This window comes from Diorhabda carinulata, chromosome 5 (assembly GCF_026250575.1).
Source record: "Diorhabda carinulata isolate Delta chromosome 5, icDioCari1.1, whole genome shotgun sequence".
NCBI classification, from domain to species: Eukaryota; Metazoa; Arthropoda; class Insecta; order Coleoptera; family Chrysomelidae; genus Diorhabda; species Diorhabda carinulata.
In genome coordinates, this window is record NC_079464.1 from 10,306,314 (window position 1) to 10,326,086 (window position 19,773).

Below are 19,773 nucleotides of genomic sequence, written 5' to 3' on the forward strand. Positions count from 1 at the left end.
TCACTAGTTGCTTATAGTGTACTATCTAAGAAGACTCGTAATCTAATAAGTTTGATTATAGAGGTTCTGAGTAATGAAAGTTTTAGAATACAAAAATTTCGGCATATTTCTAATTTGACTGTGGTAAATTATATCTTTTACATTGTACTGATTTCTAAGTTCAGTACTATTTGTAAATGTCTACCAATTTATGGTTAAATAGTTATTTTAAAAAAATTTTACAAAAAATGTATAAAAAGTTTTTTCAGAGCAGAGAAAATCAATATAAAGTGACAATTACTACAAAGATTTGAAGGGCATTGAATTCCTGCTAGAACTTTTCAAAATTTCGTCTGTATTATTTCGGTTTCTAGTATCTATATGTGTTTAAATTGTATTTCTGTCGTCCGTTATGAATATTTTTTTTGTGTGTTGCTCTGATAAGGGTAATATACACTCATGATCAAAAATAACGCACCACCCCGATTTCTGAAAATATTTTTTTGTTTAATAAATTTAAATTAATATTGCTGTTGTTTAACTTCTTTTGAATCATTTTGACACAATAATAAGAAATGTATAGTAATTTTGAGTGATTTTTAATGAGTAAAAAAATAAAAATAAAAACATTGCAATAAAACCAAATTTTCTTAAAAATACAACTTGCATTCTAAACAATATTTCCGCCTCTGGATGTAATAGTTGCTAACATTTCTCCTGAGCATGCTTTCAATTAGGTGCTCAAGCTCATTTAAATTTTGAGGAGATAGATTTCGATGACGAATACGGCGTTTTAAAATGTCCCAGACATGCTCGATAGGATGTGATTTTCAAGAATGTCAGTTATGTATCTTGCTGCGTTAAGGGCGGGTCTAGGAAGAGACACTAATTCTGTGTGGGCAATAAAACAAATTCCTCCCGAAAACATGATCGACCCTCCTCGGAACGGCTCCCTGGGAATGATACATGACTGCGCAAATCTTTCTCCTCGCCGTCTTCGAATTCGATTTCGTCCATCTGGACCTCTTAGACTGATACTTGTCCCATCAGTAGATAAAACTTGGCACCAATATTCTAAATTCCAATCTAAATGTTTCCTTGCAAATCTTAGTCTAACAACAAGATGCTGCCTGGATAGCAAAGGTGCCTGAAGGGCTCTTCTGCTTTGTAGACCAGCATTCTGAACGTGTCGTCTTATTGATCTATCAGAGATATTTAAATTTCGGACTTCTCGTAAAAGGCTGTTGAGCTCCACTCTTGTCATTGATCGATTTATAAATAAATTTAATTGCAAAAACGGCCATCTCGAGGAGTAAAAATTGAAGGACGTCCTTATCTAAGCCTCCTAGAATTAATTTTGGATTTGGAGCTTATACGCCTAGTATATCGATATTTTACTAAATATGTCGATGTTAATCATATAAATAAAATACAAATGCTGACCTTTGGAATACTGGTCATAACGAATATTTCTACTAAGTTGCATCAGCTGATCTGATCTAATCTGATCTAATATTTGGCTGGTTGTTAAACCAAAACTATCTTAACTAAATGTCTTTTTCTATTTCTTTTAAACAATGCATTACACGTTGTTTTGTTCCATATCAAGCGGCCTTAATAGACAAATTTCAAGATAGAACGGCTCTAGAACGGCTGAAGAAATATATATCGACAGGGATGTGCTAAATTATTTTCTCCCAGAAGTTAAAGAAACAATGTATGAATGTCGATTTGATACTTAAATGTATCCGCTTAAAGATTTATAATTAAAGGAGGTTTCCCGTAGTAGTATTTTCCAGACTTTAAAAAAAGCCTTGAGCAGCATAGCTCCATCACGAAAGTCGAATTTTTCGTCGAATGAAGAATTTAAATAATACACAAACAAATCTTTCCATAAAATGAATTTCTTGGAAATGATATCAATTCTCAATATTATTTCTTTATATGAAAAATTTGCTATTCTTCAATAACTTTTCATTTCACAAGTTAACTCTCCTTTCTCTCGAATGAAAATTCATAATTTCAATAGACCCGATGGTCTCGAACCCTCTTGTTCAATTCCAATTGACAACAAAGAAAAAATTGTCATAATGACAAGAAATTTGGAAAATGGGAAGTAAAAAAAATCACCCTAGCAACGATCATACTCGTATTATTCGTTAAATAGGAGGCGGACCAGTTCAACAATTACAACGATCAAAATGATTTGTGCTTGAAGAACTGAGGAAGAAAGCTTTGAACTTGAGAAAGACAATTCTTCAACATCACCCCCACTTGCATGCGAAGTTCGAACCCTCTAGTTAAACTTTTTCTGGCCAAAAAATAAGAAAATATAACAAAAATGACCATAAAATGGAGAGGGGTGGAGATGGAAAGTTTCGACCTTAGAAAGGAAATCATCTCGCAACTAATTGAACCTACATGTGAAATTTAATTTTTCAGTCGCTTTTCGTTTGACCTGCAGAGGTGAGCAAAGGTCAAAAACCACTTTTTTTGCACTGCGACCCCTCGAAATATTCATTTGTTTTCAACCAAACTCTAATAACATCAATCCGCCGCCAAAAAAGCCATGTATGCTAATTTTGAACCAATATATAAACTGAAGACATTCGAAAACCCATCATAATCGTGTTCAGGAGGTTTCAAAATATGGGAAAAATGATGTGCCTCCCATTTTTCTTCTAGTCATGCCTACCGTAATAGTCTAATTTTTCCTTGAAAAATTCGACTAAAAAGAACATTAACAGAGATCAATGAAAATTATTATTTAGCTTTGAAGTTTTCAAATATAATCGGCGATAATATAACAAAGAAATATAAAAATTACTGGAAAATAGACCCAACAATCATAATAGACAATTATTTTTAAGATCAGAGATACTTCGATATTTTATAAGAAAGGAGATATTTGCAAAATGGTAGACTGTTATAATTTTGAGAAATCAATGTTCATTCATTGCAATTTTCATGTTTACGATTCAAAATTATAAACATTTAATTACAGTAAAATTTATCAATAGAAACAATCTACAAAAAATGAAAAACTAACGGTCAAATTAGAACTGCTACGTCAATTTTGCGAATTTCAACTTTATTCATATAGTAGACGCGCAATTCAATCATCTATAGAACTGAATTGGTAAGTCGTTTTAGTGAAAAATGAAAGTTAGGAGATTTTAGCACTTCCTCATCGATATAATCTTTTAATAAAAGTTACATTTAAGTTTAAATGAAACGGAATTATATGCCTACCTTCTCTGCCGAGCTCCCTTCTTGAATGTCGGATATGAAGATACCTTGTCCCACTTCTGCATGTTTGCCTTCTATTATCATAATTCCTAGACTCTGGTTGGGTTGCTTGAAATGAAACAAAATTATATTTTTTTAGTATTTGTAATCACATAGTGAAGTTATCTGTTATTTCCATTTGCACCAATTTTCTCAAATTTAAAAAGAATGTACAAATCTATAACAAATAACCTCACCAAAAATGTGTGTAAGATAAGTGTAAAGAATATGATGTATCGACCATCTTATTGTCTATGAAATCGTTTCCTTGGCAATCAGTGTTTAAGCTGGTCAGTGTATGTGTTTAAAATAGAAACGATAATTTTTTTGGTTACCTTTCAGCTAAAATTCCGAAAAATTCAGGAAACGGGAACGGAAAAACTGAAAGCCTTTATACAGAGAGAAAGAGAAAGAGAAAGAGAGAGAGAGAGAGGGAAATACTTTATTGTCACAAAATTATTCAATGTGTAAACAAAAACATGTAAAAACTAAAAAAAAAAAAACAAAAATAACTAAATAAAACAAAAAACAATTTCAATAAACAGTAGAAAACCACAATGAGTAACAAATTTATAGGTAATAATTAGTATATAAGTCCATAGCAAAAATTAAATCAGTATGCAGCATGCACCCGAAATTAAATATTATTATTGGAATAGAAGACGTTTACGGAGTACAAGGCTCTTTAATATGCCCTCAAATTATTGAGGAATGCGGGAAAATACGATGTCGATCTTATTTCAACTGGCTAGTGATTGTGTATTTTTTGCAATGTAAAATATTGAGCCATTAACTAATTCTGAACGTGGAGTAGATGGTAAAGCTCCGCGTTCCTAAGTGGATAGCCGTGCAACGATTTTTCTGAAATTGGAGAAGCGTGCTCACGAATTAGTCAAACGGATTTAAAGATGAATAAGAAAGGAAGAGTCAGAATTTTTAATCTTTCAAAAAAGTCCATGCAGTTACTCTGCTGTTTAGTCCGAGTTAAAATCTAACAGATCTCTTTTGTAGTTTGAAGATTGGCTTAAATTGAGTCGCATCACAAGTACCCCAGTATGGAAGGGCATATCGGAGATGCGACTCAATAAGGGCATAATAGACTATTAATGAGATAGATAAGTTCAGTTCTTTAGAAACTGAACTCAACGCAAAACAGGAGGAACTTTTAGATAAGGCAGCAATATGTAACTCCCATTTCAAGGAATTGTCCCCAAACCCTAAGAATTTTACAGATTCAACGACGTCAATGGTGGTGTTATTTAATGAAAAAGACTGCCATGTATTTTTATATGATAAAACTTTGGTTTTAGAAGCAGAAAAGATTAGAATCGCACCATGATTTGAGGGTGATTAGGTCCCTAAATATGGTCCTATGAATTGCCGTGAGATCAAGGTTGCTCCAAAAGAAACTAGTGTCGTAGTAGTATTGCAGTTTGTTGATTTAAATGAAATGATTAACACTATCGAAAGCCTTAGAAAAATTGTTGCAGTGATGTGATGGCTGTTTAGACTAGAGTAGACATTATTTAGGAGGGAGAATATAGCATCATTTGTGCATTTGTTCCTCAAAAACCCAAATTGATGGGTAGTAGGATACTATTTGATGATCTTCAATCAAGGCAATTTGAAGATTCCTAGTTAACATCAATCAACGAGATTGATTTCAAGATGTGGTATTCATTTGCTCAAGAAATGAAAATTTTCTTGGAAAATGGAAAACTAGTGGAAACTAAGCTGCTTTTCTTGATTGTAACGAGCAGAAAAACTCACTACCTCCATAGCTCCCAAAAATATAAGTGTTGTAGAGAATATCAGATCAAATTATTGAAATTGTGGAAAATTAATATCAAGGACTATAAGATATCTGAGGGAGTAAATTTATCTATTTTCTTCACGAAATTTCTCAATTTTTCTCCCCTCCACACAATTATTTCTGTTTTTCTTTTAAATAATAAGATAAAGAATAAGAATAATAAAATCCGGCAAGTCCCTACCTTCCCTAACTCATTTTGAAAGAAAAAAATTTGCACAATTCTTCTGATGGCGCTCCTGTCGAAATCGTCGATTGAATTGTTAATTTTGTTTCTTGATGGATGCTTTTTTGGGTCGGAAACTGAATGTTAGCTCTGTACTCACGAAACATTTGTCGTTCTGGTAATAAGGTCATTAGCAATCTTGTCATCATTTTCTTGCATTTCAATTTTTTAAATATACACAATCATTTCTTTTTCGCTAGCGTTAAACTTTAGCTTTTTAGATCTCTTGTCAGGCGGAGTTTGGCTAATGTCAACAACTTCATCATCAATGACCGTGTCAAACATGTTCAAGAAAATTACGCAACAGATTAATACAAACAATCTCACTGTAGTATGATATGCGTCCCTGTACTACGCCGTATCTAGCGGCTTATGCAGCGATGCGGCGCTTGCCCCTCCCACGCAGCTTTTTATTTGTAGTATATTATGGTGCTTCTGATTTGGACCAATAACGATGCCGCACTGCGTTCCGCCCGGGATGTTCACGTGCTGATCAGGCACTGATGATTATTTTGGTTCACTTTTTTTTCTTTAATAATTATTCTTTATAGTTTCTGTTAATATGACTTGAGCTTTGAACAATCAAAGATAAAATACGTGGTCAGGTTAGTAAAAGCCGGTTGTCTGACGCCAATAAGATGAGTGGTCAGTTGGTTTAGATATTTTGCATTGAAATTACTGAATCAGATGCTGTAGAGAGCTGGAAATATTTCCTGTTTCCTTGACATATTCTGTTATGTTCAAATAAAATGAAAAACAAAATACCTTAAAGCTGTTGTACACAAAATTTTCAGACACATTAGAATTTTCTTACTTACATACATGATTCCCAAAAAAAAATCAACACAACGTAACGTTCATATCAATTTTAATATCCAAACTACGTTTTAACAGGTCTATTGAGAAGGTCGTAATGAAAGGAAAGCCTGGAAAATATCTTCCTAGAAACGAACGACGGAATTTTAGACACATACATTTGATTCACTTGTTGATCGAGTATAGACTATTCGAAATTAAAAATAGACGATAGTGTGGGTGCGGAATTGATATACAAAAGTTAAAACATTATTAGTTAAAAATTTCATACCATCACTAAAGAAACAAAAACGTGTGTTTGAATGTAGTTTATTTAATCTAGAAAATAGTTGAGGGATCAAAGCGTTATTGCGGACGGTGTTTGACCGAGATCTGTTATTTATCCACAACATCAACATTTCCGGATATTCACATTTTGGAGACATATCAAAAGTATATGAATCATCAACAGAAACAGTTTCATACGTTCTTTAATCTAAAATAATGATTTGAAGGAAAATATTTCATATTGACTGTAGTTCGAAAGTTTGAAAATACAATTGAATTTAAATGAAACTATTGAAGTTGTCTGCACGTATTGAGGTAATAGAAAAAATAAATGAAACAGTTAAATTCTAAATCTCTAAAGTTTAGAGCCTTTATATAGAAGCAGCATATAAACTGGTCACATACCTACAAAAATCAAACTACCATTCACTCAAGAAAATATAAAAGGAAACACTACGATCAACAAAGTCACGAAAAACCTTACAACTTATTTTAGATTTTTAATATGAAAATAAAGAAAATAAATTGGTTGATAAGGAGTCGAGTCGTACCAAATTAAAATGATAGACACATTTTTTATTGATCAAAAATTATTACCACGAGGATGTATTGATATCTGGTTAGCCTAGACCAGTTCCATGCATAAACAAAATATTGCGTTTCCATAGCAACGAACAATAAATTATTAGAAGTGTCAGTGTAAAGTTTGACGTCAAAAACGGAAGCCAGAGTTACGCAATAAATTAAAAGAAAAAAGATGTCCACCCAAATTGTGAAATTGGAGTATCGAGCCATCATCAAGTACCTGTTTTAAAGAGAGGTAAGCAGATTTACGACGATATGCTTAATACCCTTGGTGTTCAATGTCCTTCGAATGCAACCGTGAAAAATTGGACGACAAGGTTCAAAATTTTCCATTGAAGATGATAACTAATCGGGAAGGCCAATTTTTGTTAAGTCCCCGTAAATATCGATGCATTTCATGACATGATTTTATCAGACAGACGAATTGGACTAAAACGGCTGAAGCACTGAATATTTCATACGAACGCGTTCATCATATAGTTTACGTCAATGAGCAAAATTGCTGCAAAATGGATCCCCAAATGCTTGAATGTTGAACAAAAGCGTGTAAGCGTAGAAGCATCGAGTTCGATCTGTACTGGATTTGAAAACGTTGTAAACTTCTTAAACAGACTTGTTACTATGGATAAGACTTGGGTACATTTCTACGATCCAGAAACAAAGAAACAATCGATGGAATGGCGACAATCGGGTTCTCCAATACCTAAAAAGTTTCGTGTCCAAAAATCTGCTGGAAAAGTTCTTGCTTCAGTTTTTTGGGATTGCCATGGAGTAATCTTGATTGATTTTTTGGATAAGGGTAGAACAATAACTGGAGATTACTATTCGACATTACTGACCACTCTATGGGAACGAATTAAAAAGAAAAAACGCGGAAAGGTATCCAAAGGTGTTTTGTTTTTGCAGGACAAAGTGATGGCTTGGAGGAAGGGCGACTGGAGACTTGGTAAAAATTGAAGAAATTTTGAAAAAAAAAACTAATTATGTAAAATGTAGAACGTTCGGGCCAGCATGACAAGATCCCAAGCATTTGTCGAAGCTATGCCAAGAGTATTTGAGATAACTGGAAAGGAAGAATGTATAGAAAGTAATGACTTGGCCGTCACAGTCGCCCGATCTCAACCTGATTGGAGTTGTTGTGAAACAGTTTGGAGAAGGAAGTCCAAAAGCAGTATCCTACTTCTATTTCACTTCTTTGGAATATCATGAAAAATGAATGGAACCAAATATTGGATTATTTGCCGAAAGTGTTACAGAGAATGTCAAAATTGTGCACGGAAATAATAAAAATAAGGTGGGGGTTACATCGACGATTCAAAACTTTAAATATATGACAATTACAGACTCAGTAGCTCTAACCTGTTATCTGACCATTTTTCCACTATTGCAAGAACCATTAGCAGACTATTGTTTTTCCACTGGTATTGGAATGAATTTTATATAATTTATTTTTGATGTATTTCTTATTTCATCGTAGCCAACTTCACGCTTACCAGACCAGCTGACGTTTAGCTCTTCAACTCATTAAATCAAAAAATTTTTTTATAAAAAATCGTAGGGATAAAATAAGGATGTCGTCATCCCGGTAAATAATAATACAAGGCTAAGGTAAGAAAGTTATTTAAACTTGAAAATGTTGAGGAGTTGAAGATGATCCGATAGAAAAATAGAATTTAGTGAAGCTATTATGAACAAATGCTTCAATACAAAAACAAAAAATATTATTTTAAATACTATTTTTCATATATATGTGAATCATATCAAGGCAACAATTAGTGAAATATATCCACCTATAATACGGTACTTTTATAATACATACGCCCCCCCCCATAACCCGGAAATTCCACGGTTAAATGTACTCTATATTGAGATGTAATTTGAAAGTTCATAATCAATTTCGCGTACGTTTGCACATTATGTCAATTGTGTAATTATAAAACTAAGATATTTGTGTTCCTAGTATTTGTAATATGAGAACAATGATTATACATCTCTATTAAAAGGTGAAAAGGTGTAGAGATGTATTACCGAACAACAAAAAATTGATATTTTGAATACGGTAAATAATGGTAAGCAACCAACAGCAATAGCAAAGGATCTTGAGCTAACTTCAAGCAAGACATGTCTTGTTCGATATTTAACATTTTATACTTTTTTAAATTCAGGTTATAAGTAATTTTGTTGGAATCTATTATCTGACGACAGAGATGTAATATGGGAAGAAATATAATTAATCGTTGGATTTAAGAATAAGTCACTGATCTTTTTGTTTTAATTAAAATACCTAAATAACAAGACTTTGTTAAGTATTTACACTGTTTACTCGTAATCAATTACTCCACAGAGCACAATGAAACAAGACACAATATTTTTCACAATATGTAACTGAATCACTGGAAGTGAATTGTTGAGGATACTTCCTCCTTGTCTACGAGTGTCGGCGCCGGTGTCTCGGCACTCGTCAATTTTAGGAATCACAAGTATGAGTACTGTAACATAAAAATTACTCAAAATATTTCGAGTGCCGAGTACTTCTAAATAAAAGAACTCACTAGTAATACTGAGAACTTTAAGTACTTGAGTACTACTTTGCGTACAATTTACTCGAGTATTGCCGGCTCTACTTATCTGGAAACAAATTCATTTTTTTTTTAACCTAAACAAAGTTCAAATAATAGCAAGTTACGTTAATGTATGATCACACGATCTAAAATTCATTAAACTATCAACTTATCATCCAATTTGTTATTTCGTGTATGTGCTTGACAATTTTTGTAGGACTAACGACACCTACCTGTCTGATGTTGATTGATTAATGAAGAAATTATGCTAATTGATAATCTGATTTTGTCTCCTACGGTAGGGTACTTGTATTTCTTAAAAAGTATTTATTTTTTTGTTTATTTAATAAGTTCTTGATAAGAAATAATGTCACAAAGTAAAACATATAATTAAAAGTGAAAAAATATCTACATATTTAATTGAAAGTCGCAAAAAATTTCCAATTTTCAATTACATTGATTTTCACTTGTGACGTGATAGGTTTGATAAAAAAATTGAGCAGTTGTCTACTTGATGATCAACAACAACAAACCTTTTATAAGTTAAGTTCTTACATTATTACATAATCACATTAAAAATTAAAAACTTAACAAACTCAATTATTTTTAACATCAAAGTATGTTAAATTTGAATCTTGTTATGGTGGAGAATGATTCGTCTTCTGCGATTGGTTTTCCCGATATTAACGAACGCACTCTGGCAAATAAATGCTGGTTACCATTCAGAATTAACCGTTCTACGATACTCTAATAGAACGATAGCGTCATGTCCAGTTATTCAAAGAAAAACGGGCATCCATTCACTTTGAAGTGCTTCGCAAACAACTTCTATTGGATTTGACTCGTTTTGAAAGACCCATATAATCAATTGGTGTTTAGTTTCGAGTATATAGGCATAGATCTATGATTCGGCGCCTGACACGATATTATAGACGTTTTTTAGAGCACCGATTGAATTTTTTCAGCATTTCTTTGCACCAATCGACACGAGCTTTTTAGAGCGATTGTCAAATTATGCGGCAAGTGTTAATGCAGTATTGAACATATGCGAGTGGAACTAATGCCCAATTGTGCCTCAATTTCATAGTATGTCACATGACGATCTTGTAATATCATTTTACGCACAGTATCGATGCTTTTTGGCACAACAGCCGATTTTCGACGACCCTCACGAAATTCATCCTTTAAGGAAGTGCGACCCCGATTGAATTCGGAAAACCAACGAAAGACGGTGGTTCGATATTGTGCTTCATCACCAAAAATCGAAGCGAGTTGATCGGCACACTGATGTTGGTTGAATCCATGTCGAAAGTCATCGCACAAAGCTGGTCACGATTTAATTCGATTTTTGACAAAAATTAATATTTCAAGTACCTGTGAAACAACTCAAATAGCACTGTGTGACAACACGTTCTGAGTATATTCACCATTAAAAATGTCAAGCTTTATGATGGTAATGTCAGATTTGACATATTCACATTAGTGTTGCTATATTTCAAAACTTAGGTAAACTTAAAAAAGTAGTAGCCCTCGTATAAGGATTCAATAAATATTGATACAATCGTTGAAAGCATACCACATCGTTCCACCGACACAGCAAAAGCTGTAACTTTGGATTTTTTTCCTGAACGAATTGAAACATCTGAGTGTTTACGACAAATTTGTTGATTAGAAAGAATCCGAGCGTGCTACATCTTGGTCTGAAGAAGTATTATTGAGTTAATTCGTCAATCAAGCGAGGACCGGCATCACCCAAGGTCGATAATGCCAGCCCTCGTTTCACTGAACAGACAATTTTCCCTTATAGTTTGATACCATGTGCGGAAGGTGAAAGTCATTAAAGAAATTAAATTTTTCAGGATAGCAAAATAAAGGTTATATACTCGTTGAAAACAAGGAAATATTGAATCATCCAAAATTTCCAATTAATTCATTATCTTGAACTATTTTGTAATTATTTGTTTTTCTGAAATCAACACGTGGATGAAAATTTAATTTTCGCGAATTTTACTTCCCAATAAGTATATTAGACGGTGAAGGAATAAAATATCATTTTTATATAATTCTTTCGTTTAAAGAGACAAATGTTTTACAAATATTTTATAAACACAAAATAATAAATATTTTCATACACAATTAATGAAGAGTAAATTTTTTATCGCTGGTATTACAAGCCTTGTAACTCTTTCATCTGAAGTTTTCAGATAAAGTATAATTTTATACTAGCGCTGGTCTCTCTCCGGAATTATTTCTTTGTCACAAAGACTTTTTTTGCCTCTAACAGGGACAACAACTAGGAAACAATTGTCATAACTTCGTGGTCTTCCTATACGTCTTCCGATTTGATGAGCTATCAATATTCAAGGTTTTGTAATCGTCTTTGTGACTGTCCTGGGATTCTTTGTTTCCTTTTATATCTGTTTTTTCATTTTTCATATTCTTGGAATTTTGATTTGCTTTTCTAAAAAATCTGTATACTTTTGTTCAAAGCATTTTTAAGGTGTAGTATTTTTTCCTGTCCTGGCTTCTTCTAATAATAGTCGTTCGTAGCCAGTAGCGAATCTATGGAAGGGTCTAAGCTCCAAAATTTATAGATATGTTAAAAATTTATAATAAAACTTACAGATTATAACAATTTTATATTCTGTCAATAAGCAGATTATATAGAACATTATGCTTGGATCTTTTTTAAATTTCATGTAAAGAAGATGCACTGTTAGTCTATTTTAGTTGTTGGTCAGGTAGAAACAGGACAGGACAGTTCATGGTCTGGAAGCCTTAATTTCTCAGCAGCAACCTCTAGCAATTTACACCCACTGTTTCAACCACTCCAAGAACCTGTATATCACCAAATGATGTGACATTCTAGAAGTAATGAATGCTATTGGAATTATTGGAACGGTTTCATCATTTCTATCAGCCTCTACTAATTAAAAAAAAAACAGTGAAAGCACTATGTCTCACAGATACGTTGAGAGGCATGAAACAGTTATTATTTTCAAATAACTGATTCCTAAGACAGTTCTAACTGTATAAGACAGCTTGAGCGATAACAATACGTTTATTCAAGAGTTAAACGTGTTAACCATATCTTAAGACACAACTAAGATCATGTAAAATCTACAAAGCAACTTCTTCTCTTCTTCTTCTTCTATCAGCCATCTTCCATCCACTGCTGGTTATAGGCCTCCTCTAGTTTAAACCATCTATCTCTATCTTGAGCTGTATGTATCCAATTTCCTACAATTTTCTTTACATCGTCACTCCATCTTGTTGGCGGCCTGCCTCTACTTCTCTTATCCATTCTTGGCCTCCACTCCAATATTCTTTTCGTCCATCTATTATCCGTCATACGGGCTACATGGCCTGCCCATTTCCATTTCTTTTGGGCTATAATTTCAATAATGTCCTTAACGTTTGTTCTTCTTCTTATGTTCTCATTTGTAATTCTATCCCTTCTCGTAATTCCCAACATTGCCCTTTCCATTGCCCGTTGCGCCACTCTCATCTTTCCTGCAGTTTGTCTCGTGAGGGTAAGCGTCTCTGCCCCATAGGACATCACAGGTATAACACACTGCTCATATACTTTTCTCTTTAGGCTTATTGGTAAGTCTGATTTCAAGGTACTACTCAACTTGCCAAAAGCTATCCATCCTAACTGTATTCGACGCTTTATCTCACACGTTTGGTTATCTCTTTCTATCCTCACTTAATGGCTTAGATATTTATAGTCATATACTTGCGCTATCTCACCTCCATCGATAATTATGTTATCATTTGTTACCAGATTTGTCATAAATTTGGTTTTGTCTAGATTTATTTCTAGGCCAACATTCATTGTGGTTCTTTTCAAATCCGTGGCCATCTGCCGAGCGTCTTGCATATTGTCGGTGATTATGACGATATCGTCTGCGAAACGCAGGTGGTTTAGATACTCACCGTCGATATTTATACCTTTCCCTTCCCAGTTTAATTTTTTGAAAGAGTATTCCAACACACATGTGAAGAGCTTAGGAGAGATAGTGTCTCCTTGTCTAATCCCGCGTCCTACATGTATCTTATTTGTTAGTTCGTGGAGATTTACATTTAGAGTTGCGTTTTCATATATGTGTTTAATGAGCTTTGCGTATCTGATACGCAGACAAAGCAACAGTAAGACAAAAATGGATCAGCCTGTTATAGTTAGTGTATGTATTATACTTTGTACTCCAAGATTATACCCATTAAATTATAACGACAATTAAAATGATGAAAAAAGTTCGTAGATTGCCATAAAAGAAATGTTCTAAAACCGCCACTTTGAACACTTGCCAAAAATGTCTCCTCCAGTTAGCTCCTCCTTTGTTGATTACATGGAATGACATTCCATGTTAGAATGACTGGATTTGAAAAATGTATGTTTAATTACCTCTAAGTGGCTTGATTTCACAACGGTATGAACAGTAGCGACGACGTACAGTGGTACCAGAGAAGAAAAAAATCCGATTTTCGAAAGCGCTGATTTCGATTATCTACTTTGTAATTTCCACACTTTAAAAGCTTCAAGATCTGGGAACAGCATGGTATTTTCCCTGTTTCAAGGATATTCCCAATAATTTACGTCCACTGTCAGAAAAATGAAAGTTTGCCAAATTACACACAACTCTAAATGAGTGATATATAATTGTAGAAGAGGGAGAAAAAAGTATTATCAAATTGTTGTTTGGTTCATACTAAGGCCTCCAATAGCTCAGTGCCCACAATTCAAACAAGATCTCACGCTGATTAGACTGGATTTTTTTGAAATGTTACAAGACACGATGGGGTCTCATTTACCGGAAAAAAATTTTCAATTCACATAATAATAACTCTATCAATACTTTATACCAGCATCAGTTATTACTTTACAATTTTCAAATTAAAATATTTCGACACATCGAGTTTTATCAAGATTGCCTTTTTTGGTGTAAAACTAAATGATATTCAAATTCACTTGAAATTTTGCTTAATACGAGCCCCGTCCCATTTCAGTTGGCCCACAATTCGAAATTATTAAACTTTATTTTAAAATGCCAAAAAGTAGCTGTTAGTAAAATGTTTTAAACGTTTAGTTTTATGTCTAAAATAAGTTTTGGATGAATATTGTCAAATATTTTGAATAATATTTAATATGATGAAAATAGATAGGTATTGTTGATAATAATTTTTTATGCATATACGAGGGTTCATTGTTTCCAAAATCGTGTTCAAAGTTGTTTCATTAGGTCTAAAATAAGCAAATAATAAAGTAGGCTGTTTAAGTCATATTTTCACAAAATGTTTTTTCAAGTGACAGATTTTTGAAGTAATAAGGTGAATATAATTTTTAAAATGGGTAGAGGAAAAGTTATTGATGAAAAAATTCGATTAATCATAATAAACTTATTCAAAAATGGGAAAAAGAACTCAGAAATCGCGAAAGTTGTAAACATGTCAAAATACAGTGTTCGAAATATAATTCGCTTGTATAAAGCATTCGATTGTCCCTAAACGCCGGTGCGTAAGAAAATCGAAATTGTCAGAAAAAGATAAACGAGCGTTAAAAAGAATAAATCAACAAAACAGACGTGCTAACTATGGTCAACTAAGTGAACTTTGGAGTAATGCAGTGGGTAGGCGGGTTTCAAGATCCACATGTCACAGAGAGGCTCAAAAATTAGGATTTCGGACATAAAAGGTGAATTTTGTAACACCTTAGCTTAAAGCATATTTTTCTAAATTTAAATTTTGTTTACTTAGGCCAAAGAAAAGCCATTATTGACTCAAATCCAAAAGAAAAATAGACTTAAATAGGCCAAAGAGCATAAAAATTGGAATTTTGAACAGTGGAGCTGTATACATTGGAGTGATGAGTCTCGTTTTGAAGTTTGCGTGGGTGGGAAGCCTTTATTTTTCAGCAAGATGGAGCAGCATGCCATAAGTCAAAAAAGGCCTTAAAATGGGTCTCAGACAACAATATTCCAGAGTGGTTTCAAGAAGTCCAGATTTATCACCAATAGAAACACTTTGGCATGAAATGAAAAAGCAGTTGCGTGCAAATCCAGCTAGAGCTGTCATGGAATTAAAAGAAAGACTACAAGAAATTTGGGATGATTTTACTCCCGAATACTGCCAGAATTTAATAAACACACCATGCCTCAAAGAATTACGGCTGTTATTAAAAATAAAGGGGATGTATGTTTAATATTTAAGCTTTTCTGATTACATTTGGTTTTTTTTGGTTTGTAATTATAACATATTTTAAGACTTGTAACTCCTGTAAAAGTATCTAAAATGTTTATAGAAAATATAAAGTGCTCAAAATGAAACAATTTGCCGGTTTTTAATAGCTGAAAAAGCAATAATTAGTAATTTTATTCAATTGGGCCAACTGAAATGGGACGGGGCTCGTATATCTAATATAGAAAAAGTTATGTTCTATACTACTTGGTGCGAACCGTGTAACTAGCGCCCACTATGAGAGTCATACATAAAAACAAATTCATTAGATGTATGAGCTTCCACAACATATTAGTATAAAATTTCAATACAATGTTACGTCAAAATCGTAAAAAGTGTATAATTGTAAAATAATATTCTTTTTCTTAAACACCCTTTATGTTTAATACGGATGGCGTTTCGAAAATTTTTTTACTGAGCAAACCCCAAATATTTTTCAGTTTTCTATCTATTCTAGAAACGGGATCACCTTTTTAAGAAACACCCTGTATAGTTGTTACTATTTTCAATAAATTAGAAGTAGTCTCTAAAATTTCACGATTTTTATTGATTAAAATGAAATAGACACGAGGACTTGCGTCCTTCACTACCAGCCGCCACTGTAAAACGTGTAAAATTCTATATACAAAAATAGTGAAGTAAAAAATAAGCATACCTTTTTAACAGCCACGGTGCGCACATTCGGATAGCTAGCACTAAATTGTTCTTCGGAGGCCTGGACAAATAAAAAAAACCTCAAACAACACATAGCATAACATGCCGGCGAAAATAATCGAGTATTAATAGTATATTCAAAATAAAATGATCTGTTTCTATCTATTAACCATTAATGAACACTAAAACTTGTTAGATCAAAGTGAAAAAAGTAGTTATTATTTATTCAGCATTGCAAGTTTAAGCAGTGTGAAAATTCACCAGTTTGGAGCTTGATGCGTCTCTTGTCCTTCACTAAAATTCTAATTATTCAATTTAGACAGTGATAAGGAAACGATAGGTTTCCTTTGATGTTAAGTCATTAAAAAATAACCGCATAATTTTAGTTGCATACAGTGTAATACAGTAATACGGACATTCTTAGTGCGTCAGTCAAGTTTTGACAAAATTTTAAATAATTATTGATGTGAGATGAAGAGAAAAAATATAGAAAATCGATTGTTGAATAAATGAAAAAATAGAATTGAGATCGTTCGAATCAAAACCAATTTAATATCAGATATACCCAGTATTAAAAACCAATAAAAATACGATGAAACAGAATAATATATATACGATGTGAATACGTTCAGAAAATACAGGGAAAGAAACGAGCGAAGAGAATACAAGACGCAGCAAGTATATACAGGGTAAATCTCCAGTAATTATATGGTCTCTACAGCATTTAAAGTGACCCAAAAGTACGAAGGATGATTAGGAGAATAAAGAAGCATATTAGCTTATCGCTTTGCAACATTATTTAGTCATTTATTAAGCAACTTTCATAACCCTCTTGAAATCAGGTTCCTGTCCATTCAGCCACGTGTCGGCGATCTTTATCACTGTCTAAAGCTGTTGCTTCAACCTCGTATACAGATAATAGTCACTAACTACAAAATCTCAGACTCCTCATTTGCCACTTGAATCTGCGTAGTATGTGGCTTGCTATTGATATGTAAAATGATGTCTGAACATACCCGGCACAATAACAATCAGCGTTAATAGTCTGTCGACGCTTCACCACATGGTGATCCAAGGATTTTTCAGTCCATGATCTCTTTTTGTTTGTAGGGACTAAATTGAAGCCAAGTTCGAATGTTAACGCTGAAGAAATATAATGCTATAAGAAGTTTTACTTTTAACGCAACTTTAACATTGTTGACGTATTTCCATTCGGTTTTGTGCAGCTTCATTTTTTTCATTCGCGGTGGAAAAGGCAGCATCGATTTGTCGGTTCAATCAATCATTGTTTTGACATAAACAATCCCTTTAACAAAGAAAAAAATGGAAAATGAGCAAAAGAAACTCCTTGAAACAATGGTTGTATGTTGTATCAGCTGAAACATAATTACCGCAATAATTAAGTTCCAATGAGACTTTGTTGATGGAGATTAATTCGAAGTCGTGTCAGCATTATTGAAGATTATATATCAGGATATTAGTTAAATAAAGCCTCTCAACCGTTGCTTCCTTTACCATTTCGACCAATTTGATTTTGATTGAAGGGAAAGTCACTGTTACTCATTGGAAACCGAGTAGTTCACCTATTCCTAAAAAGGGCTTGTCAAAGTCGAACATCAAGCTCTTGATCACTGTTTTCTTCGATTGTATGTCATAGTGCGAGCAAAGGTCGTTCCAAAGGAAAGAACTGAAAACTCCGAATTTTACATAGGCTTCTTGCTGGAAATAGAATATTTAATTTTAGTAATCCTCTCGATACCAAATTTTTCACTGTTTCATCTCAGCTATCTGGAAGAGAAGAAACAAATTCATTACTGTAGATGAAACCTGGATCTACTACTACTCAAAGACTCCAAAACTGTCAAGAGAGTGGAGTGAAAAGATCTAACGTGCTCCGAAAAAGGCAAAGACGGTTTCATCGACAGGAAAATTGATAACTGTTTTTATATTTTAGATCACTAGACATTTTGTCTCTGCAGGTTTTCTCTTACAATTTGTATTTCTCCTATAGGTATGTTTAGTTTTGCTTGTGCAGACGAGGTTTTCACAAACTTGCATAATTTAATTCAATCAATCAGCTTGTACATTTAAATTGTTAGTATTATAATTCGATTGTTCATACAGTTTTCATGAAGAACATAATCACTATCATTATCATTTTTAAGTACATGTGACTTAAATTACCAAGACAAATTGAATATTGGGAGATCCTTCGGATGTAAAACTAGAATACATTTAATATTTCGTCTTCTTCTTCGTAAAATTTAGTAGGCTACAGCCTGTTCATTGCCAGCAAGTGATCCCCGAAAGATGAAGTCCAGCATAGTTTAAATGGCCCCGTGATCTTCTTTCTTCTCGGTTGCTCATTTTTGCGTTCTTAACAAGTCTACTGTCTTTTGTTTATATGTTTGTTCCAAAATTTCCAATTCTGTCTCCCTTCCTATGTCCTATATCCCACTTTGCTGTTTAATACCGTGACTTCCGAGTGAAACAATCATCACCTGAATTTGAGGGTTGTCTAAAAACAAAACTATTTCCCATGATCATTCGTATTTTTCTACATATCCTTTTAAGCCTATAAACTTATCCCAGCGATCATCTATACTTTTTAACACTTCCAAGTAATAGTTGCCGTCTTTCATTTCCTCGGTCCATGAAAATCTCTCTTTTGCAAGTGAAATTTCAAAGTTAGGAAACAGGAAAAAGTCTCTGGGGGGCAGATCTGGCGAAGACGGTGGTCATCCAATACAAAATCCCTCATTTCTTTTTAATATTCTTCATAGCTTTTTTTTTTTCAAAATTACTCTAATTTTCACCAGGTCTCCAGTCACCCTTCTTCCAAAACATCCCAAACCATCATCGAGCTTTCGCTGTGTTTTACAGTCGGGATTACACATGGATCTATCATACGTTCTTCATTTGACCAGCGCACAATCACTTTTCTCTAGGACTCAAAAACCTCAAACTTTGAGACACTAATCTATAAACTTCTCTCCCATTCTTTATGTTTACAATTTGATGTTCTTTAGCCCTGTAGAAAAGCAGATCCCTAGATTTAATGATCTGAGCTGCTATCTTTGGGCTCGTAAGACACAATACATTTATCTTCAGCGGTTATGGTTTCTCGACACCGCCCTGAACGTTTTCTATCGCCAAAGATCCTGATGAATGCATATTTTTTCACGTTATAATCAACGTTACGTCGAGGTATGTTTAATTAGACGGCAATGGTACGGTTACTTTTGTCGAGATTATGAAGACTAAAACTTGCAAATCTCAATTTGCAAGAACGAAAAAAATTCTTATACGAACTTCACAAAAAGATGCGTTTGTCCAAAAAGTATAAATTA

At 33.4% G+C, this 19,773-nt stretch overlaps 1 protein-coding gene across 1 annotated transcript in view; it reads right to left on the reverse strand.

Moving 5' to 3' along the window:
* The window catches only part of LOC130894286 (uncharacterized), a 462,711-nt gene that overhangs the window by 61,725 nt on the left and 381,213 nt on the right, over nt 1-19,773 (reverse strand). The window contains exons 26-27 of the mRNA XM_057801000.1: nt 16,425-16,484; nt 3,232-3,336 (exon numbers count right to left, since the gene is read on the reverse strand). Of these exons, the coding sequence (XP_057656983.1) occupies nt 3,232-3,336; nt 16,425-16,484 (165 nt within the window). The remainder of the gene's footprint in view (nt 1-3,231; nt 3,337-16,424; nt 16,485-19,773) is intronic.